The 23,382-nt window shown below is 37.7% G+C and overlaps 1 protein-coding gene across 15 annotated transcripts in view; it reads left to right on the top strand.

The window, feature by feature from the left end:
• Nucleotides 1-23,382, top strand: part of CLOCK (clock circadian regulator) — a 128,485-nt gene that overhangs the window by 63,846 nt on the left and 41,257 nt on the right. For 13 of the 15 annotated variants that reach the window (XM_070458065.1, XM_070458067.1, XM_070458070.1 and 10 more), the window contains 5 exons: nucleotides 264-323; nucleotides 3,794-3,942; nucleotides 6,934-7,025; nucleotides 12,761-12,850; nucleotides 21,980-22,100. In XM_070458065.1, the coding sequence (XP_070314166.1) occupies nucleotides 264-323; nucleotides 3,794-3,942; nucleotides 6,934-7,025; nucleotides 12,761-12,850; nucleotides 21,980-22,100 (512 nt within the window). Of the gene's footprint in view, nucleotides 1-263; nucleotides 324-3,793; nucleotides 3,943-4,421; nucleotides 4,641-6,933; nucleotides 7,026-12,760; nucleotides 12,851-21,979; nucleotides 22,101-23,382 lie in introns of those variants that run through there. The other 2 variants (XM_070458071.1, XM_070458072.1) reach the window with 2 other exon arrangements.

Genomic DNA, 23,382 nt, shown 5'->3' with positions numbered 1-23,382 from the left:
AGTTTGAAATAAGATATTTAACTTTTGGTTAAATTCTTATTTTAATAAACTTTTTAAAATGTAAAACATAGTTGAACTTAGTTCAACTTAGTTTTCTAATAGTATGTATTAGAGAACAGGTTAATATTTATTGGGTTTGAATTTGTGCAGTCTGTAACTAACTCTACAAAGATCCTAGGCTATAACTGATTGATTTATGTTTTGTTTTCATATTGCTGTTGCTTAGTGAATCTGCTCTTATTTTCTGTATCTTTTTCTTTTAGAGATGACGGTAGTATTTTTGATGGGTTGGTGGAAGAAGATGACAAGGACAAAGCAAAAAGGTGGTTAAGCTTATGATGTGATATAGTGAAAAACAAGTAACAAGTAAATGTAATGGTGAACAGTAAATCAGTGATTTCCAAAAACTGTCTGCCTTAAGAACTTAGATATGTTAAAAAGTAGAAGAGCTGAGGGTATCAGTATGTAGTTTATAAATTAAATAAAATTTTCTTCTAAAAGTGCCTTTCTCACCACATCACATTATGGCACTTAGTATTTACATGACATCACTGGGGACGTAAGCCTTCAATTACTTGCTAAGGGAGGCTGTGCCTAGAGTCATCATTGTAGTTACTATTTTTCCTTAACCTACTCTATTCTTTGGAAGCGATTTATCTAGTATAGCACACCTTCAGAGCAGAGATGGGAGGGGGGATCTTATACTCCAGTGCTATGCTATTGATTCAGTTGCTTGGTTTGTTCCAGCTTTGGCATTTGAAGGCCTTTCAGGGTTGGCTTCTCTGTGTCTTTTGACATGCCTCCATTCTCCAGTAGAAGGGAAAATAGATGATAGGGGAGGACAGGGAGAATTGATGGAGAGGTTCATCAAGTAGGAGAGCGGATGGCGTCTAGAGCCATGGTGGTGATGCTGAGGGTTTAACCTTAAATATGGGCCTTGATGGTAGTTAAAGCAGCAGGAGGGAGGGTCCAGGTAGCGTTACAGCCAAGTTTGTAGTCACTGAGAGTGAGCAGGACTTTTCTGGCATTTTTCCAGTCACATTGAACTATGTGGGTGCTTAGATGAGGGTAGAGGGTGTTATAGCATTACATTCAGAAACAAAAAATAAACATGTAATAAGAACTAGTTCCTAAATAAATGGTACTGGGATAAGGAAAATATTGAGGAAAGCTATATAACTTTATTCAAGTAAATAAAAAGACCTGTACTTGAAGCTAAACATATATAGGATAACTCCTTTCCTTTCAGTCTAGTGGGAGAAAGTTTCTATAAAATATTTTAGGGTAGAAGTAAAGTCACTGTTAAGGTGGGAATAATCAGTCTTGCCTGAATGAAGAGACAGAACTTTGAGGAATTAACTTGGACAGATTTAAAGGCCAAATTTATAGATGGATAAGGTGAGCTAAGGGTTTTCTCTTTGCAGAGATGAAGGTTTGATCATGTATTTAGGGGACCAAAAATACTATGGTTGTGGGAAACCTTGAGAAAGAAGACCTCTTAATAATGCTGTCAGAATTACCCAGACCGAATTGAGCTCTGACATCTATGAGCTATAATTACTGAGGTCATCACAAGGGCTGAGTACTTCCAACCTGAGTGTAACATGAAGTAAAGTTACTTTAATGAGTGTGATCCAGTGGTAGAATTGTCAGTGATTTTTGGTTTCCATGTATTTCTTACACTTGAGTTAAAATGCCAATTTTAAATGATTATTTCATGGTAACTGTATGATCCTGGGCATATTCTCTTTTATGCCTGAGTTGCCACATCTATAAAATGAAAATAATAAGATCTACTTCATAGGAATTAAATGAAGTTTCATAAATGTTTTCAATAATGCCTAGCATATAAATATACAATAATGGCTCTAAATTTTACCTTCTACACATGTCTTCAGATATTTCATAGATACTAATTCTCTGGTGCTTATTTCCTGCTTACTCCTTTCCAGAGGAGTAGAACTAGATCTGTCTCATGTCCTCTAGCATATGTCCTTTAAAATGTCAAACAAGCAGTTTCACCATATTTAAATTCTCCCCAAACCATCTCTCCACCCAGACTAATACCTCATGTTATATTACATGGTAACTTGGAAATTCTTTTAGATTTTTCTTTTGCTTCCTCACTGCAATCTGATTTGCCTAGAATTGTAGTTCTGCCTGTGAACCCCAGACCCGCACTGCCGTGTTAACACTGCCACTGCTGTGGTTTGTAGCCCAGGATATCGGGCTCCTCCTGAATGGCCATCTGGCCCCCAGTCTTGTTTGGTGTACAGTCAGTTTTCAGTAGCTTTTGTTAAATGAATTCTTTTACCAAGCATTGATTCTTTCATTACTCGGCTGCTGGAATGGCCTTACTAACAATCAGTTCTGTTCATGGCATTTCTTTGCTTTAAACCTTTCAGTACCTTTCACTGTTTAATGACTTTCACTAAAACTAAAATCCTTTTGTGTAGCATAAAAACTTAATGATTTTTTTTTCTGAGTACTTATTATTCCGAACTGCCCGCCACCCACACCCCTGACTCCAGCATACTTGGGCACAGAAAGCCTGTACTCTAGCCACATTAGCCATGCTGAGCTACTTGTGATAGGTTTTCATCTTTCTACAAGTTTCTTGTGTCTGGAATGGCCTTCTCACACACCACTACCCTGCCCCCCACTCTCCCTGGCCCCTTTCTCACTCAGCCTTCATGATTCAATGTAGCGCACTTAGGAGTTTCCATAGGATTTAGGTGAATTTCTTGAAAGGGTTATCTTTGTCCAATATTCCTAGCCCTTGTTAGCACAGTCTCTATCATTGTAACAAAGAGTTTAGTGTTTGGTGAGGGGGGTCAGTTAATTTCTATTACATTTCTTAAGAGGTTTTTTTGTATTTCTTCCCAGTACTAATACGGAATAAATGCTGCTTCTTTACTGAAAAAAAATTAAATTAATAGAATTATCCTCTGACCTTTTGGGAAAGTAGTATACTTTGTTTAAACAAAAACTGAGTTCTAAAGTCTGACTTAACAAAAGCATATAGTTAAAAGTGTTACAGAATGATTAGTTGCTCTGTAAATGATTATATTTATCTTACAAGTTCTCAGTGCAGCTAAGAACTGCTCCTGGTTACTGCTTCACATAGAACAGTGGGAATTATTCATTTAGCACATATATTTAGAGCACTTACTGTTTGTTAGGTGTTATGCTTAAGTGCTTAGATGAAAAAATTTGGGCTCTGCTATCAAGAAGCCCACAGCCCAGTGAAGAGATTAGATATGAAAGCAAGTGGTTACAGGTCTGTGTTGGAGGTTGGGATAGAGGAGTAAAGAGGAAGACTGTGTGGGTGAGCCTGAGGGTAGAGAGATTTTCATCTTTATATTTCTGTTTGTAATTTAAAGCTTACAGGAGATGGATAACTTTCTCCTATTCAGTAATTTTTAATAATTTGTATTTATATTTTATATGTACTTTCACAAAATATCTCAGTAATAATAATAGCCTTGTAAGGGAAACACAAATTCTTGATAAATATTAGATTCAGTAAAACTTGAGATTTGAACGTAATTTGTCTTAAAAACAATATGCCAAGTGCTTAATATGTAAGTTTCTTTAGTGGTTAAGTCAAGAAGAAAAATTACTGTCCTAATTAACGATATTGTTGGTAACCTAGAATATGAACATTCATTACCATTTGTATTCACAGAAGTATGTACTCTGTGGTCATGTCCATAGTGAGCATTGTATTAAACTATTTGTGTAGTTAAATGAATTGTTTGAAAGCTGCTTATGTAATTTTTTATTCCATCAGAGTATCTAGAAACAAATCTGAAAAGAAGCGTAGAGATCAGTTTAATGTTCTCATTAAAGAACTGGGATCCATGCTTCCTGGTAATACTAGAAAGATGGACAAATCTACTGTTCTACAGAAGAGCATCGATTTTTTACGAAAGCATAAAGGTACATTTTTAACTTTGTAAAATGGATTTTTTTTTTTTTTTTAAATAACAGACTCTCTCTTAAAGCATAATGTGATAGAATCTTGGCGGTGATGCTTGGGACTGGATGCTTCCTAACCTTTTTTTAAGAGAAAGAAAACAATTGCCTTTTAATGATTCCCTGGTATGTTCTTTCTTTCATTCAACAAACATTTATTTAGTGCCTACTGTATCCTTGATTTCCCTGGTGGCTCAGATGGTAAAGAATCTCCCCGCAATGCAGGAGACCTGGGGTCAGTTCCTGGGTTGGGAAAATCCCCTGGAGCAGGGCATGGTGACCTGCTCCAGTTTTCTTGCCTGGAGAATCCCCGTGGACAGAGGAGCCTAACGGGCTACATTCCATGAGGTCACAAAGAGTCGGATATGACTGAGCGATTAACACACACAGCCTAGATTCTTGTGGTGCAGGGTAATAGTTCTGACCCTCAAGTGACTCAAACCAAGGGAGACAAATAATATATAAATAGCTAATTATAATGCAAGTAATTATAATGTGAGTGGTGCTTGTAAAGAATATTTATGTGAAAACACAGAGGAAAGAATGTGTCAGAGAAGTCATAAAACCAGTTGATTTTCCAGCTGAGTCTTCCTTTTATCTTAAGGAAAACAGCATTTCACATGGAGGGAGCAGCATGTGTAAAACCAGAGAAGGAAGGAGAGGTCAGTGTAACTGGAGCATAGAATTGAACTGGAAAATGATGAGTGTATTTGGAGGAGAATCGAGTCAGATCATGAGATATGTAATTTAAACATTATTTCAGTGACTAGGAAATAAACATTGTTTTAAAGTGATTATTTGTTAAAGAAAATCACTTTGATTAAATATGTCATGGAAAGGAAATTTTAGAGAATAGTAAGTATTTTGGTACTTAACAGATGCTACTTAATACAAAATAGGTGAAAAACTTGTGTAGAAGGACATTTCCTTTTTCAGATGCAAATAAACTATAGAACTTCTCAAAAGAGAATATGTAACTAGTGCTTTTGTTTCTCGATAGCTCACTCTGTAATCTATTACTAGCCTGGTTTATGCTCCACCACTGTTTACAATTATTTTTGTTAATTTTATTAGTACCATGTCCCCCACCCTCTCTGCTGCCAGCAAAGCAGTAGCTCTTTCTTGCACCTCATCCTCTTCTGCATCTCTGAAGCACTGGGAAGTTTACCTGCGCTCCGCTGGCTTGCTTCCTCCTTGTTCTGAGATACACTGGACTTCTTCATTCACCTCCCTCTCCCAAGCGAGCTAACTTCTTTCCTCCTTCTGCCTTCTGAACATGCCATTTCTCTAGGTCTTATCTTGTGTTCATGCTTTCTCTATGCTCTTGGTTTTGCCTCTCTGTTAAACTACTAAGTCTGTATTTTTAGATGCAGACTTTACAGTTTTTCATTTCCAGGTAACTTCTGGATCTTTGGTTTTAAATGTTCTCTGACGCAACACATCTAAAATTGAATTCATTTTCATTTTGCCGAGTCATCTCTTTGTTTCAGTTTTCCATTTCACACCACAGTCCTTTCACTCCCCGGGACTCAGACCTGAGAAGAGTTTTGCATTTTTTAGTGCACAGTATCACAGCTGCCAAATTTTGTTGATTCTTTTGGTAATGTGTCAAAATTGCTGGTGTTCATTTTTACTGCCTATGTTGCCAGTACATTTTATCTCTGCAAATGGCATTCTCACTGATTTCTTCCTCCCTTGTTAGTGTGCTCATTCCTCAGACTTTGTAGCAGTTCAGTAAATGATTGTTGAATGAAATAATATGCATGCATAGTTATTTCCCCCTGACAATAGAGGATTAATTTTGGCATTTAGATTTTTTTAAAAAGTTGGGCTTAATGGTTCTCATAAAATTAAAATTTACCTGCAATTGAAAGGTAATTCTTGCATACTCATTACTCTAAAAATAAACCTGGATTTAGCTAAACTTGATGGAATTTGTTTATGGATTTAAGTCCTTTTTTCTGAATGTATATAATTAAGTGAATTTGAAAGCCATGATTATATTCCACAGAATTAGTAGCTGTAACTATTCATATCTAATACAGACATTTCCAATATGCCAAATTTGGGGTGCCAATTTTTTATGCTGTATTTATATATCTGGTAATAGAGAAATCAAAACAACTTAGTCCATATTTTCCACTGCAAGATAGAGTATATTTTGTACAGTAAAATCTGTGATATGTATTTTAATTTTGCTTGGTTGTTTTAATATGTCTGCATTTAAATATGGAAAAAATATTGCCTATACAGATGTCATCATTTATGAATAGCTTTTTATAACAATCCATTAGAAGTATGTTGCAAAATAAACTATAATAATTGTGTTAAAACATGTGTCAAAAGCTAGGGAGTCTCCAAATTTTGACCAGCTTCCTACCACTAGGAAAACATGCCGGAGGACACAGCGCAGAATCAATCTGGGTTTATTACTGTAAAGTTTTTGCCTAGAATTTTAGTTTAGTCTCTTTGATTAAGAATAGAACACCTTAGCCTGGGAAGAATCTCTGCCTGGCAATAGGTAGGCCTGAAATAATTCTTTCTTAAAAGCAGACTGACTGGTCTCCTTAGCTCCTTTCCTCCAGGTTTATGTCCTGAGGCCTGTTCTAGGTACTACTGTTTGAAGCAAAGAAAGGGGAAAGAATATGTTTCTAATGCTTGATCTAGTCTGCTTATTCTGATTCTTATTTGATCATTGTGTAAAGCAGGAAGCAATCTCAGGCCAGTCAGGAACAAAGATGCTCTAAGCTCCCCAGAGAAAATTCAGAGACTGGCGTTTTCAAGAGACTAGTCTTAAAGTTATCCAAATTATTCAAGCAGATGACCTGCTGCATTAGTGCAAATATTTCATCATACCAAAATGTGTACCTCCTGATACCTGCCTAGACCAATAAATGTTTTTGATTATGGCTCTCCTCTTTAAGTAGTGCCACTAATATGTTAATCTGTTTACAGAAATCACTGCACAGTCAGACGCTAGTGAAATTCGACAGGACTGGAAACCTACATTCCTTAGTAATGAAGAGTTTACACAATTAATGCTAGAGGTATGTCCAGATTAATTTTTGAAAAGTTTTATTTTCTTAAGAAATCATAGGGGTTACCAATTCTATGAGTTTAATACTGAAAAATCTTAATTCAGTGTAAGTCAACCAACTAGTCATTTAAAATTAACTGATGTAAGTATTATAATAAAATAGTACTATATATGGTAAAATAATGCCAAATCTTTGGGCTTTCAGTATCATCTGAATTTTTGAGAGGCTTAATAAGTCAGAAACCTATAACTACCAAGTTCTCTACCTGGACAACACTAACATTTAAATGAAAAATAAAATATATTATTCAACACATAGTAAATATTATGAAATGTATTTTACTGGACAGTAGGATTTTTTCAACAAATTAAAATCCACCTAAATACAAAATGATACTAAATGAAGTATTTTGAAAATATTAAAATAATGAAATATACATTGAAAGGCAACTCTTCTCATTTTAAGTAGAAACTTCTAAAAGGTTTTCCTTCTAAAAGTAGATGTTCTTCCATGACAATTATTTTTGAATACAGTTCAGATCATACTTGCTTAGAATTGCAAAACTTAATATGTCACATAATCAGTTATAAAATCCACAAAAATTTTGAGTCACTCATACCTATCAGTTTTACTTTTTAAACATTTCCAATTTAGATTAATAAGGATATCTTCATGCACACAAAGTACAGAGTTCAGTATCAGATTTCTATGACAGCTTTTTTTCCCCCCAAAAAACTAGTAATTAATAAAGGTGGTATTATACTTGGGTGTTAACAGTTAAGGACAAGAAAAGTAGATAAGCAAAAGAAGCTAGAGACAGAAGGAGTAGAAGAAAACAGTTGAAGTAGAGATTGTTAAATAATTCGCATTTCTTATTCTGTCTGTTCAGGTTTGTTATTTTAGACTTTAAGCATATATCTCTGTGGTATATGTATATGTAAGAACCATGTCTCAAGTGTCTTTGCATGTTGACTAAAGTCCAAAGCAACAGTATTTTGCAAATTATTAAATTATTTTTCTGTTTTTACTAGGTAGAACAGTTAATTGCTGGATTAAGTCTTTATATAGTCAGCAGAAATGTCACCATATGAAAATTGATTTGAGTGGAAATACATTGTTATATATACTTAAAGCCATGCTTAAAATCTGAAAAAATAACTGAGCACATCTTGCATACTATTACCTCAGTGAATCCTCACAATAATCTTATGAAGATACACTATTAGTATCCCTTTCTTACTTTCAGATGAGGAAATTGAGCGAAGGGATTATGAAATTTGCTCAAAATAAAAGCTGCAGGAAAACTAGGCTCTGAGCCTGTGGCCCCAGACCCTGTGTCCACTGCCGCTCATGGCACTTCTTTTCAGTGAGAGCTGTGGCACAGAGCTTTTAGCTTGTGACCAGCAATTAGCTCTTTAAATGAGTGGACACAAGTTACAGACCAAATAATAGTTCCAATTAATTTTTCCTCTCTAAAAAGGAGTTTGACATTGTCCAAAATTATCTCTCTAGATTAAGTTTATGAAATTATGCATTTATGAAAGAGTGCAAACAAGCTAATGTTTGTAACCCCAAGAAGAAATCAACTCATTGGATTGTTCTTTAAATCTGTCTTTATTTCTGAGTGCCATGAGGCAGTACCATCTGCGTTGTCAGAAACTCTTTTAAAAACCTTTTTCTTCACCTGGCTGTGTCAGGTCTTGGTTGCAGCATGTGGGATGCTCTTGGTGGTGCATGGACTCTCTAGCTGGGACATGCAGGCTCTGGGGTGCAGGGGCTCAGGTTGTGGCTGTCAAGCTTAGCTGCTAGCAGGCACATGGGATCTTACTTCCCTGACGAGGGACTGAACCTGCGTCCCCTGCACTTCAAGGTAGGTTTTTAATGACTGGGCGCCAGGGGAGTCCCAGTCATAAACTCTTTACTTACCCTGCTTTATTGGTGTGAAAATTTTCTTTTTTTAATAATTTTTCTTCATTTATTTTTTTGACTTTTTTTTGCCACACTGATCGGCATGCAGGATCTTACTTCTCTAGCAAGGGATCGAACCCACACCCCCTGCAGTGGAAGTGCAGAATCCTAACTGCTTGACTGCTAGAAAGTCCCCCCAGATTTTCTTATAAATTCATAAATTAATGCAGTATCTATGTTTAAGAAACTTAGGAAGGTAAATTATCTATTCAATAATAAGCTAAATCGAAAAGAATTGTCTTCAAATTTTTCTTTACAGTGAACAGATTTTAACTTTATTGCGAAGACACATGTAGTACATATGTAGTATTAAAAATAACTAAATCAAAGAGTCTAGAGATTATAATCTTATATATAACAGAATATTTAAACATGTTAATTTAGAAACTATAAGTTAGTTTTCTCATTATTATCCTCACAGCTTTTGAAATTACACTCCTGAAAAATATTACATTTACTAACTTTTAATATGTCAAGCATATTTTTGATTTTTAGTGAATATTTGCACCTGCTAAGTAGGCATTTTAATGTTCACAGGCCAAGATTGAAGGATATGTATAATTGTGTGTATTATAACCTGGATTCAGCTAACCTAGTTGTGTTACTGCTGGCTTACCATATTGATCAGATTATAGTTAGGCAATCTGGATGCCCTTTTCGGCAGAATTTCAGATGTAGGTTTTGTCTAGGAATGTTAGAGCTGCTAGCAGAAGAGCTGGGGTCATTCAGCTCAAACTCTTCCTTTTATGGATGATGCCTGGAGAGATTGTGGCTTGTCCAGGCTGCTAATTAACCAAAGAACTGAGACTAAGATCTTAAAATTCACTTACACCTTCTGTGTTGGCTGTCTCTCTTCATTCTTCCATTGCCACCCATCCCTGTCCCTTGTTTCTGATGCTTAAGGAATATTCCTTGCTACCCTTGTTGGGGATGTTGAGATTAACCAAGGAAATAAGGGCAGTTTAGCCTTACTAGACCTCTGTGCCAAGTTATCTCTGTGTGGAGTCATATCTGGTACAGAGTTCTTTCCTCTTGACAGCTGGCAGCTCTCCCCAGTATTCTACACGGGAAGGGCCAGGGCCTTGCCTGCCTCATCGCAAGGAGGTTCTGTCCCCTTCCTTGGGACTCCCATCCAGTCTTGCCAGATTAAATACTCACTGAGTAAACAACCAAGATGTGTACAGGCCTCGTGATATGTGCAAAGTAGGTGTCAAACAGGAAGATGAGTTTTAACTAATGAGCCCTGTCCTTCCCATTGTACAACGTGAACAAGGGGTAACCTTCACTGTTGTCAGTCTTGGGATGAGGATGGCCATCTGTCTTGTTCCACATCTCTCGAGTCTCCCTCGTCAAAGCCCCTCCCATTTTGGTGTCCTTACCTACCTTCTTGGAAAACTACATACTTCCATTCAAAAGAAGTTTGAACTCTGGATCCTTTCTTGTGTTAAGACTTGGCAGGATGCTGATGCAGGTCTTTCTCTGATGAATCTTTACCTGCTTCAGAAGAGAAGGGGGCAGGTTCTGCCTCTGGGAGTGGGATCAGGTCATTAAGAGTTCTGATTTTAGTTTATTCCCTTCACAGAAGAGAGCTGCATCCTAATTCCTAGTAGATCTCCTAGGAATAAATAGAGATCATCATAGAGATCATCATAGTAATTTGCTTTCAAAGATGACACAGTCTAGCTTCACATGAGAAAAGCATGTTCTTAACATCATTTTGACCCTTTTTGTTAGGAAATAATAATGGTATAATTGTACTAAAGAGTTTTTGTGAAAATTTCATGCATTTGCTTAAATTATAAGATTTCATCCCTTCCCCTTACATTAATCAAGAATGAGTTTGTCTGAGCCATCCTGGAAGGCAGGCATCTGCTCAGATTAATTACTTTCTGATACCCAAACGTCTTCCTTCAATAAAAGAGGAGGTGGGGGGATGCCTTTTTCCATACATTCACCATATACCTCAACAATTAGAATTAGAGGGAGCTTGCTCTAACTCTCAGATGCGTAAGTAACATACAAGTATTTTTTATTTGCCATGTGCCACACCTATGCCAGGTGCTGCAGATATACAATATTGCAGATACTATAGTTCTTACCAGAATTGTATCCTTTGAGAGCCCTGACTTACACAAGAAATTCAGATTTAGTGTGATAACTATTTGATAGAAGAGGAACTCCGCTTATGATAGATATACTTTACCTGCTGTGTATCTTCAGTATCTCTTCGTTTTTTTAAGTTACTTGTTTGCTTATGGCTGCGCTGGGTCTTGGTTGCTGCGTTCTGGCTTTCTCTGGTTGCAGCGAGCGGGGGCTGTGCTCTAGTTGCAGTGCATGGGCTTCTCGCTGCCATGGCTTCTCTCGTGGAGTGTGGGCTGTAGGCGTGCGGGCTTCAGTGGCTGCAGCATGCAGGCTCGGTAGTTGCAACACATGGGCTTAGTTACCCCAAGGCATGTGGGATCTCCCCGCCCGGGGATCAGACCCTCCTCCCCTGCCTTGGCCGTGAGTTCTCAGCCACTGGACCACCAGGGAAGTCTTCAACATTTTTTCCATTGATCTTCTTTTCCTTAGCCTGAAAATACATTTCAGTTACTTTTTCTAAGAAAATGACTTCCCTTGATACTTTGTCCTCTCAAAATGTGTCCTTTCATGAACTTGAACAAAGTGTTTCATAATAGCCTTCTGATGATCCACCCATCTCTAAGCTCATTGTAGTGTGAATCTCCTTCCTGTTGACATAACTCTTGAAAGTCACCAAAATTGTCCTCATTTTTTTAATTCCTTGTCTTGTTTGATCCCATTTTTTACTGACCCATCCGTTTTCCTCCCCACTCACTCTGTCGTGCTTTCTTCCATTGACTTCATCAGCAGCAGTGTGTTCTGTCCTGTCGTCATTTTCTGTGGCACTTCCGCTCCTCCTCATCTCCGTACACAGAGTATACCCCAAAGATTTGTCTTTGGCATCCTTTTTGTTTTTGCAGATCTCATTTCTTCAGCTTTCACTGTGGTGCCTAGGATTCTCAGGTGAAAAACATTGTGAGACATGAATAGAATATTGCTTTTTGTTAAGTTTTGTTCCCCTGTGTTGACTCCTCTCCTGAACTCGTAACATCACATTTCCTAATGCTTGCCTAAGTCCTTTCTTCTCTGCTACTAATTTTATTCGGATTCTCCTTAACTTCTCTGATTATTCCAAAGGCCACTGAAATTTTCCTCTTAATTCACTTTTTTCTCAAAATCCATTTTACACATTGCTTCCAGACCACTCTTAAGCAAAGTTCATATGTCTTGTACTGATATTCAAAGCCTTCCATGATCTGACCTCACTCTATTTTTTCAGCTTATTCTCTTTCAGTTTATTCTCTATGTATCTCCCTGTGCTTCAGTCATATACTTCTGTTAATATTATATATGTGATGGTGATAATGTGTTCTTTTGTTGGCCAGAGACATATTGTTGATGGCATCTGTGCTTTGGAAATATTAACATCTTCAAATAAGGCCATTGTTGTATAATAACATATGATAAAGGTAGAACATTAAGTCTCTCTCTTTTAGAAACTTGCCATTCAGTAATGGTCATAGAGTGACATTTTTCTTCCAGAAGCATCTTAAAATGCACAAAGATAGATACTAAGGTATTGTAAAGGGGAAAAGCTAGTATTTTGACAGTGCTCTAGAAATTTCTAGTTCTTTGTGATTTATCTTAAATTTTTATGTCTGTCCTGTGAAATACTTTTTTCTTTTCATTTAACTGACCATTATGTTTAATTTCAGGCTCTTGATGGTTTTTTTTTAGCAATCATGACAGATGGAAGCATAATATATGTGTCTGAGAGTGTAACTTCATTGCTTGAACATTTACCGGTAAGTATAAAAATCCTGTGATCTCTTTCTCACTTTTAAAAAAAAATTGTTTTATTAATGTTTGTTTTTGGAGGATAATTGATTTACAATATTGTGATGGTTTCTGCCATATATCAACATGAATCAACCGTAGGGATACATATGCGCCCTCCCTCTTGAACCTCCCTCCTATGTCCCATCCCATCTTTCTCACTTGATGCCTATGTTTAAATATTCTAAAACCTTAAGAAGTGAAGCCTCAAGTTCACTGTTGAACAGTGATCAGAGTGGGGATGAGACCTCTAAGGATGTCTTTGTTTTAGTATGGCTGTGTTTTTTCAGCTCGGTCATGACTCTCATCTGTAGTAACTAACTATTCAACTCCTACTTTAACCTGTATTCTTCCTGTCTTTATTTTAATGCTGAGTTTTCAATATTAACTTTAATCAGTGTGGTGGTGATGTCACTTATTCATTGAAAATATCTTGGGAATAACTAAATTTCTACTGAGATATTTGTTGCAGCTAAATAATAATTTTCTCAAAAGAGTGACTTTCAAGAACATGCTGAAAATAATAGACACAGAACTTTGGTGCTCTGTGGCTTGAGTTGATAATATTTTAATTCCCATATTCCATTTGTTCTTAATATGACCCAAAGGGTAGGTAATCAGAAAAGAATCACCTGTAAATCTTGATTGGAACGGTGAGTGCCTGAACTATGTGTTTGCTGCTCTCCTTAACATGTGCTTGTTGAGCGTCTGTGCCACCAGGTACGATACCAGGTGCCGTGCTCCAGTCCACAGTTCTTATGGGTTTGAAGTTTTTGTTGGATATGTAATATTCTCATCTAAGGTGATGTCACACAAAAATGGGTTTGCCTCTTGGTGGATGTCAAGCCATTAGACACAACTAAGCCAAAGATTAGGAGAAGGAAGGATTTATTATTACTTGCAGCAAGTAAGAACACCGATATCTTTCCCAAAGCAGTATCTCTCCAAACAGCAAAATCAGGGAATTTTTAAGCTAAGAGTACATGCATATTCCTGAAGGGACTTGAGCAGAGGAGAATGCAGTATAAAGTAGGGCAAAGGTCAACAGCATCTAAGCTTTACTTGATTGAAGTGAGAAAAGGTCAACCTCATCATCATATTCTCCACTTAGCAGAGGGCCTTGGTTTCCTGTAGAACTCGGGCATGTTTATATATATCCTTAGAGGAGGAACTGGAACTCTTGCTTTCACTGCACTGTTCTTTGCCTGCCCTTTCTCTGTTCCTGTATTCCTTTGTTCCCTTAAGATCATTCATTACTAATATTCCTTCAAGGGCAAGCATTGTGGCCAGGCTTAGATTACAAAATGGCTTCTCTTATGTCAAGAAAGCTATTCTGGTTCTCTTTCTCTGGGGACCCCCTAACTTTGTTGGCTTAAAATGGGGTTTGGATGTAAATATTTTGAAGTTACTTATAAATTACTCTTAAAATGCCATCTCTTGAAAATGTGTAATGCAAAGTCATCTGTTCTGTAAATATTCTTTAAAGCGATGTTGAGAAGCATTGTCTCTGTCCCTCTGATTACGCTGCTGTTGTGTGCTTTATGAAGAGAATTTGCTCCATGCTTACGAGGCCAGGCTCTCTAAGGGCGCTTTGTTTCTGAAAGCCAGGCGGTAAATAACTGGCTGATTTCCGTGTCACACAGAAAATGACGTGGCTTTGTTGCTTCTCTGGGGCAGACCAAAGGAGAGACTGATGACTGAATTTTTCTGGACAACTGTTTCCTTAAGAAAAAATCTGCATAGTAGGAAAGGCCAGGGAAAGAAGTCCTTTGTAGGATTGATATTACTAAGATAAGATTGAATAATAAATAAAAGAATGAATATAGCAAAACGGAAGCAGACTCACAGATGAAGAAAAACTAGCAGTTATCAGTGTGGAAGGGGATGGCAGGTGTGATGGGGGAGGGGATTACCCATGCGAGGTGTAAAAGCCAAACAACAAGAATGTATTGTCTAGAGCACTGAACTATAGCCATTATTTTGCAGTAACGTTAAGTGGAGTGTAATCTATTAAAACTATTGAATCACTAATGTTGTACAACTAAAACTAATCATACTATAAATCTACTGTAATAAAATAAGGTTGAGTAATTTGAATAAATGTATAATTATAGACTTTTAAACCTATAAACAATTTTATTGGATTTTCTTTCAGTTATGTATTTTTAGAAACTATATAATCTTTAGTCATAATCAGGGTGTAATTTGCAGTGTGGTCAGACTTTTAAAAAGCCTGCTTCTTGGGCACTTTTCCTGGACTTCACTGAGAATTAGATGCCTTTTCTCTCTGTTCTCATGTTACCTTATACCTGCTGCCACCATGACACTTACAGTGAATTGTAATTTTCTGTTTATTTGGATAATAATGGTAAGCTTTCTAAGTGCATGGACTTTATCTCTGTATCAACATATGCTGGCTAATTTCTTAGTGAGGCACTTAGTAATTATTGCTTGAGTATAAGAAAGTGAGTAGGTTATTTGAAATAGATGTTTTAAAGATTCCTTCCTAATGCCACACTGGATGAGGGAATATTTCATGGCATATTGAAATAACAAACATGTGTGCAACAGACCTATTTAGGACCCAGGTGTTTGGTAATTAACATACTCCCCTCAATGAAAAGCTTCATGACCTTCTCATTGCCTTCTGGATTAAAAAAAATTAATTTTGGAGCTATTTTTACATTTTTTACATTATAGAAAAATTAAGACGATAGTACAGAGTTCCCATATATGCCCACCCAGTTTCCTCTGTTAGTAACATCTTCTGGGTGTTTTTAACCATTGGTGGCACCCAAAGCATGTAGAGACTGGAAGGTGAGTTTTGGGGCGGAAGAGATTGCAGCCGATACAGCAGACCCATTTCATTGCATACTGAGTTAATAGTATTCTTCAGTAAAACAGGTTTTTTGGTTCCTTTTTTTTTTTAAACTGCTCTCCAGTTATGATGGATACTTTTCCTCACGTCACTGACATTGCTATATTGTATTGTTTCTTTGGCTGAGCTGGGTCTTAGTTGTAGCACCTAGGATCTTTCTTGTGGTGTGCAAGATATTTTTTAGTTGTGGCATATGGGCTCTAGTTCCCTGACCAGGGATCGAACCCGGGCCCCCTGCATTGGGAGTGTAGATTCCTAGCCACTGGACCACCAAGGAAGTCCCCAGAAGGATGTTTTGATAAAATGAAATAAAACTTGTTTAGGATCAAACCCAATAAGGAAAAAAAAAAGGTGACTTTTCTCTTTTGGCCTGCCATTAATAATTAAACTGTAACAGATACTAAGCAAAAAATTTAAAACAGTGGTGTCCCTTTCTTTCTGTTTTAACATACATACCTTTTTATCTGAAATACATTCTTGATTCTTGTCCTGAGGGGAAGAAACACTAGAAAATCTCTAAATATAAAGCTTTAGTGTTTATAATTAAGTTCTGTTGAGAAATTAAAATTTGCCATCTTAATCAGTGGTCAGTATGACTTAACAGTTTTTAACTTAAATTTTATTTTATTTTATTTTATTTTTTCCCATTTATTTTTATTAGTTGGAGGCTAATTACTTTACATCATTACAGTAGTTTTTGTCATACATTGAAATGAATTAGCCATGGATTTACATGTATTCCCCATCCCAGTCCCCCCCCTCCCTTAACTTAAATTTTAAATCTAGCTATAAAATTGCATGTCTGATTCTGTAGGTCTTGGAAAAAAATTTTTCTTAATTTTGTCATGTTGTACTTATGAAACTAATTTAGGTAAATTTTAACCTATTTGTGGCTACTAATCAGGAAAGGAAATTTATGAATTTTTTGTTGTTGTTGTTGTTCCTGAAGTGGTTTTCTACAACAAAACGATAGGGTCATACCACCTCCAGGGCAGAAGGGATTTTAGACATTTTTTGCCTAGCCCCTTTGTGTTTGTTAAAAACACATATGAACCCCAGAGAATTGTGCAATAATTTAGTGGAACTGCCAAGACATAAAGTCTCTCTACGGGGAACTTAAAATTTGTAAAGTTTTACAATTCGAAATTGCTTTCTTCCCACTTGCTTAAATGTGTTCCTGAGAAGAGAGTGTATTAAATTTGTTACCATGTAATACAGGGAGGAAGATTAACCATGTTACATAGCCTGACAGAGTCCAGGAATAACACTGTATTATGAGCCTTTCATTATCTGTTTTCTTAACTTGATAATTTTGAAACATAAACACAAGTGTGTATTAAGAAAGTCAGTACAATGTTTGGTGTAAATGCAGTATGCCGAAATAAAAATCTAGAATTTTTAAAGTAGTTATATGATTATTTGGACTTCCCTATTTGCAAATAAATATTTTTAATAAGAAAACAAGTATTTGAAATAAGTAAATAAAGCCTATCAAAAGGGCCAGAACCTTTGTTCCTTATGCTCTGTCCATAGCTCTTCAGGCACTCTTACCAGATCTGATCCCTTGAATCTATTCATCACTTCCATGGTATAATCATAGGGGATTTGACTTAGGTCATATCTGAATGTCCAAGTGGCTTTCCCTGCTTTCTTCAATTTAAGCCTGAATTTTGCAATAAGGAGCTTATGATCCATGCCACAGTCAGCTCCAGGTCTTGTTTTTGCTGACTGTATAGAACTTCTCCATCTTGACTGCAAAGAACATAATCAGTGTGATTTTGGTATTGACCATCTGGTGATGTCCATGTGTAGAGTTGTTGGAAAAGGTTGTTTGCTGTGACTAGCACATTCTCTTGACAAAACTCTGTTAGCCTTTGCCCTGCTTCATTTTGTACTCCAAAGGCCAAACTTCCCTGTTAGTCCAGGTATCTCTTGACTTCCTACTTTTGCATTCCAATCCCCTGTGATGAAAAGGACATCTTTTTCTGATGTTAGTTCTAGAAGGTGTTGTAGGTCTTCATAGAACTGATCAACTTAAGCTTCTTTGGCACCAGTGATTGGGGCATAGACTTAGATTACTGTGATGTTGAATGGTTTGCCTTGGAAACGAACTGAGATAATTCTTTCGGTTTTGAGGTTGTACCCAAGTACTGCATTTTGGACCCTTTTGTTGACTGTGAGGGCTGCTCCATTTCTTCTAAAGGATTCTTGCCCACATTAGTAGATATAATGGTCATTTGAATTAAATTCACCCGTTTCCATCCATTTTAGTTCACTGATTGCTAAGATGTCAGTGTTCACTCTTGCCATCTCCTGCTTGATCACTTCCAATATACCTTGATTCCTGGACCTAACATTCCAAGTTCCTATTATTAATAACAGCAATACTGTTATTTATAGCACTCAATTTTACTTTCACTGCTAGACACATGCACAACTGAACCCCTTTACCACTTTGAGCCACTTCGTTCTCTGTGGTTGTTCAGTTGCTAAGTTGTGTGCAACTCTTTGTGACCTCATGAACTGCAGCAAGCTAGGCTTCCCGGTCCTTCACCATCTCCCAGTTTGCTCAGACTCATGTGCATTATATTGATGATGCCATCCAGTCATCTCATACCCCCTTCTCCTCCTGCCCTCAGTCTTTTCCAGTGAGTTGGCTCTTTGCTTCAGGTGGCCAAAGTATTGAAGCTTCAGCCTCAGCATCAATCTTTCTAGTGAATATTCAGGGTTGATTTCTTTTAGGATTGACTGGTTTCATCTCCTTTTTGTCCGAGAGACTCTCAAAAAGAATTGAGGAAGGTAGGGATAACCACTAGGCCATTCAGATATAACCTAAATCCATTATGATTATACAGTGGAGGCAATGAATATATTCAAGGGGTTAGATCTGGTAGACAGAGTGCCTGAAGAACTATGGACAGCAGTTCCTAACATGGTACAGGAGGCAGTGACCAAAACCATCCCCAAGAAAAAGAAATGCGGAAGGCACGGTCTGAGGAGGCCTTACAAATAGCTTAGGGAAGGAGAGAAGCGAAAGGCAAAGGAGAAAGGAAAAGATGTGCACCTGAATGCATAGTTTCACAGAAGAGCAAGGAAGGATAAAAAAGGGCTTCTTTAATGAACAATGAAAAGAAATAGAGGAAGACAATAGAAAGGAAAAGACCAGAGATCTCTTCAGTGAAACTGGAGATATGAAGGTTAACATTTCATGCAAGGATGGGCACAGTAAAGGGCAGAAATGGTAGGGACCTAACAGAAGCAGAGGTGATTAAGAGATGTCAACACACAGAAGAACTCTATAAAAAAGGTCTTCCTGACCCAGATAACCGTGATGATGTGGCCATCCACCTAAGCCTGGACATCCTGAAGCGAGAAGTCACGTGGGCCTTAGGAGACGTCGCTGTGAATGAAGGTGATGAGGTGACGGGATTCCAGCGCGGCTGCTTAAAGTCCCGAAAGATGGGCTTTAGGTGCTGCGCTCAGTGCCTGAGCAGATTGGGAAGCTCAGCGGTGGCCAGAGCGCTGGGAAGGTCAGTTTTCACTCCAGTGTCAAAGGATGTTTAAACTCCTGTGCAGGTGTGCTCATTTCACATGCTAGCAAGGCTATGCTCAAAATCCTTCAAGTTAGGCTTCAACAGTTATGTGAACCAAGAACTTCCACGTTGGGTCTAGAAGAGTCAGGGGAACCAAAGATCAAATTGCCAACGTTTGTTGGGTCATGAATAAAGCAAGGAGTTCTAGGAAAACCTCTAATTCTGCTTTATTGACTATGCTAAAGCCTTTGACCCTGTGGATCACAACAAACTGAAAAAATTCTCCAAGAGATGGGAGTTCCAGACCACCTTACCTCTTTCCCAAGAAAACTGTATGCCGGTCAAGAAGCAACAGTTAGAACCAGACATGGAGCAAGAGACTGGTTCAAAATTGGGGAAGGAGTGTGACACAGCTGTATTCTGTCATTCTGCTCATTTAACTTTTATGCAGGGCACATCATGTAAAATGCCAAGCTCTGTGAATCACAAGCTACAATCAAGATTACCAGGAGAAATATCTACAGCCTCAGATATATACAGGATACCAATCTAATGGCAGAAAATGAAGAGGAAGTAAAGAACCTCTTGATGAGAGTGAAAGAGAGTGAAAAAGCTGGCTTGAAACTCAGCATTAAAAAATTAAGATTGTGACATCTGATCCCATCACTTCTGGGCAAATAGAAGGGGAAAAAGTGGAAGCAGGGATAGATTTTATTTTGGGGGGTTCCAAAATCACCGCAGACAATGACTATAGCCATGAAATAAAAGTCTTGCTCCTTGGAAAAGCTATGACAATCTAGACAGTGTATTAGAAAGCAGAAACATCACTTTGATGACAAAAGTCCGTATATTAATAGTCAAAGCCATGGTTTTCCTAGTAGTTACATATAGATGTGAGAGCTGAACCATAGAGGAGGCTCAGCACCAAAGAATTGATGCCTTTGAAAACTGAGGTGTTGGAGAATACTCTTGAGAGTCCCTTGGACAGCAAGGAGATCAAACCAGTCAATCCTAAAGGAAATCAATCCTGAATATTCATTGGAAGGACTGATGCTAAAGCTCAAGCTCCAGTACTTTGACCACCTGATGTGTAGAGCTGACTCATTTGAAAAGACCCTGATGCTGGGAAAAATTGAAGGTTAAAGGAGAAGGGGATGACAGAGGATGAGATGGTTAGATAGCATCACTGACTCAATGGACATGAATTTGAACAAACTCTAGGAGATAGTGGAGGAGTGAGGAGCCTGGCACGCTGCAGTCCATGGGGTTGCAAAGAGTCGGACATAAGTTAACAACTGGACAACGAACAACAACAATGCAGTTAAAAGACATATTTTTGAAGGAAGTAGTTTCAGCTGGTCTGTGAAAGACAGAAGAGTACAAACATGTGGTGAGAGAGGGGAAAGATTCACTTCATGGGGTGTGCCTTGAAGGCTAGGGAAAGGACTGAAGAAAGTGTATATGGCTTGTACGAGAGTGGTAAACACCCCTATCCCACCTCTCACCATCCTCAGTGGCTCTCTGTTGTTTGTTATTTGAGGTTTTTTGTTTTCAACAATCTTTAAAATATTTGAAATAGGAAATGAAAGTGAAACTACTTAGTGGAACCCTTAGCCCTGTCTTCACAGCTTCTTTTCACCTCCCTTGCCTTCCATAGTCTTGGAGCTATCACTTCGTTATCCCCAGGATTTCACAGAGCAATTTGAAATGCAGCGAAACCAAGTAGACTGAATGGGATTTGGCAGGAAATGTAATGGTAAAGAACTCACCTGCCAGTTCAGGAGACATGAGATGTGGGTTGGATCCCTGGGTCGGGAAGATCTGCTAGAGAAGGGCATAGCAACCCACTCCTGTATTCTTGCCTGGAAAATCTCATGGACAGAGGGATCTGACAAGGCTGCAGTCCGTGGGGTTCCACAGAGTCAGACATGACTGAAGCAACTTAGCACGGACACATAACGTGATCTCACTGAAGTTTTATTGTCCGTGTTTCTTATGGACCAGCACTGTCCTGTTTGCTTTGGATTCCACAGCCAGGTCCCACTGTATGCAACCTCTTGATGGTCAGATTGCTGTTGATTAAAGCCATATCTTAGCATAGATGATAATGCTCAGGATTTAAGTCGTCTTTTTTGCAAATAGGTTGTTTATCTTAAAGCATGACTTTTTGACAGTGGGATACAGGTTAGATGACTGGAAAAGATGAAATAAAAAAAGGACACATTGGACAATTGAACTCACACCAGAGTCAAGTCTTCTCTTCATGTAGCCTGTGGCTCATCCTGTGGTCCTTTATTTGTAGTGTACACCCCACTCACCAGAGGTTGGTGGTATGTATATTAAGGCTACATCTGGTAGCCAGAGATTCTTCTAATAAGCTTTCTTAGTCCTGTTATTTTTTACATGTTCACATGTGGTGAAACTTACAATTTACCAAACTTTCAAAGATCATATTGATCATGAATCTGATGATTCTAGTATCAGAGACAGTGAGATCATGGAAACTTTTTTCACCTTCTCAATCTTGTCTTTTGATTTGTACTCTGAAACTTGATATTTGTCACTGTTTATGGATAATGAAACCTCAACCATATGCTTGTCTGATGTTTAAGAGTGATTATATATTTTTAAAATAAATTTCTCTTGAATCACTGTAATTATTTAATTTTTAAAAATTTCTTTTTCAGTCAGATCTTGTGGATCAAAGTATATTTAATTTTATCCCAGAAGGGGAACATTCTGAGGTTTATAAAATACTCTCTACCCATCTGCTGGAAAGTGATTCATTAACTCCTGAATATTTAAAATGTAAGTAGTTACCTCTTAAGTGAAAAGTTAAACGGATTTGGTTGCATTATCCTTTACTTTTGTAATTTCGTGACAGAGATATATTTAACCAAATTAACAGCATCATTTGAAATCCCCTATTAGATCCTTTTTAAATATTAAAATATAATGGAATTATGACCATGTTAAAAGTCTGAACTCTATTCCAGAATACAGTGAAATCTCATCTGTTATAATATGCCATAAAACTACTTTACAGAAAAATGGAACTCAGCAATATATTCTTATTAATTTTTATATAAAATCTTACTGTAGTAAGAGAAAATTAAGGGTTTTTGTTTTCACCATCACTAACCAGTTGAACACTGAAACTATGAGGCAAAGCATGTTTTTTATAAAATTATTTAATCAAAGAAATTTTGTGCTCTATTAAGCAGAATTAAAAATAATTTATTGGATACGTCTAATGTGCCAGATGGGAATCCCCCTGCCAGTGCAGAGATGCAGGTTTGATCCCTGGGTTGGGAAGACCCTGTGGAGAAGGAAATGGCAACCCACTCCAGTGTCGTTGCCTGGGAGATCCCACGGACGCAGGAGCCTGGCGTGTACAGTCCATGGGGTCGCACAGGAGTCGGACGTGACGTGGCGCGTGAACAGCAGAGCAGCGGTGTACCGGACACTTGTGCTGAGTCACAGAAACGCCCAGAATCGGGAAATACAGTCGCTGCCTTTCATGAGTATGAAATATTGCTGTGTAATCTGACTTTTCTCCTAGATTCATTGACCAGAATACCTTGCTTTGTGTTAGTTTTTTTTTTCCTTTTTAAACTGGACGACAATTGTTTACGACGTTGTGTTGGCTTCTGCCACACAGCATTGTGAATCATCCATAAGTATGCATATGTCCCCTCACTCTGGAACTCCCCTCCCACCCCTCGTTTTCTTGAATAAATAATCCCGTGTAAAGTCTAAAGTCATGACAGCTCTGCATTTGGCCATTAGCTATTAGATGTCGTCTTTAACTACTTTTTTCATGGCTTTTAAATTTTGATTTTTCTTATAGTGGTGATGGTTTAGTTGCTAAGTCGTATCTGACTCTTGCAACCCCATGAACCATAGCCCACCAGGCTCCTCTGTCCATGGGATTCTCCAGGCAAAAATACCAGAGTGGGTTGCCATTTCCTTCTCCAGGGGATCTTCCTGACCCAGGGGTTGAACCCAGGTCTCCTGCATTGCAGGCAAATTCTTTACTGACTGAGCTATAAGGGAAGCTGACAATCATTTTAAAGGTTCTTAATATTTT

This window comes from Odocoileus virginianus, chromosome 29 (assembly GCF_023699985.2).
Source record: "Odocoileus virginianus isolate 20LAN1187 ecotype Illinois chromosome 29, Ovbor_1.2, whole genome shotgun sequence".
Lineage (NCBI taxonomy): Eukaryota > Metazoa > Chordata > Mammalia > Artiodactyla > Cervidae > Odocoileus > Odocoileus virginianus.
The sequence above is the reverse complement of the archived record's forward strand: the minus strand, read 5'-3'. Positions and strand labels throughout refer to the sequence as shown.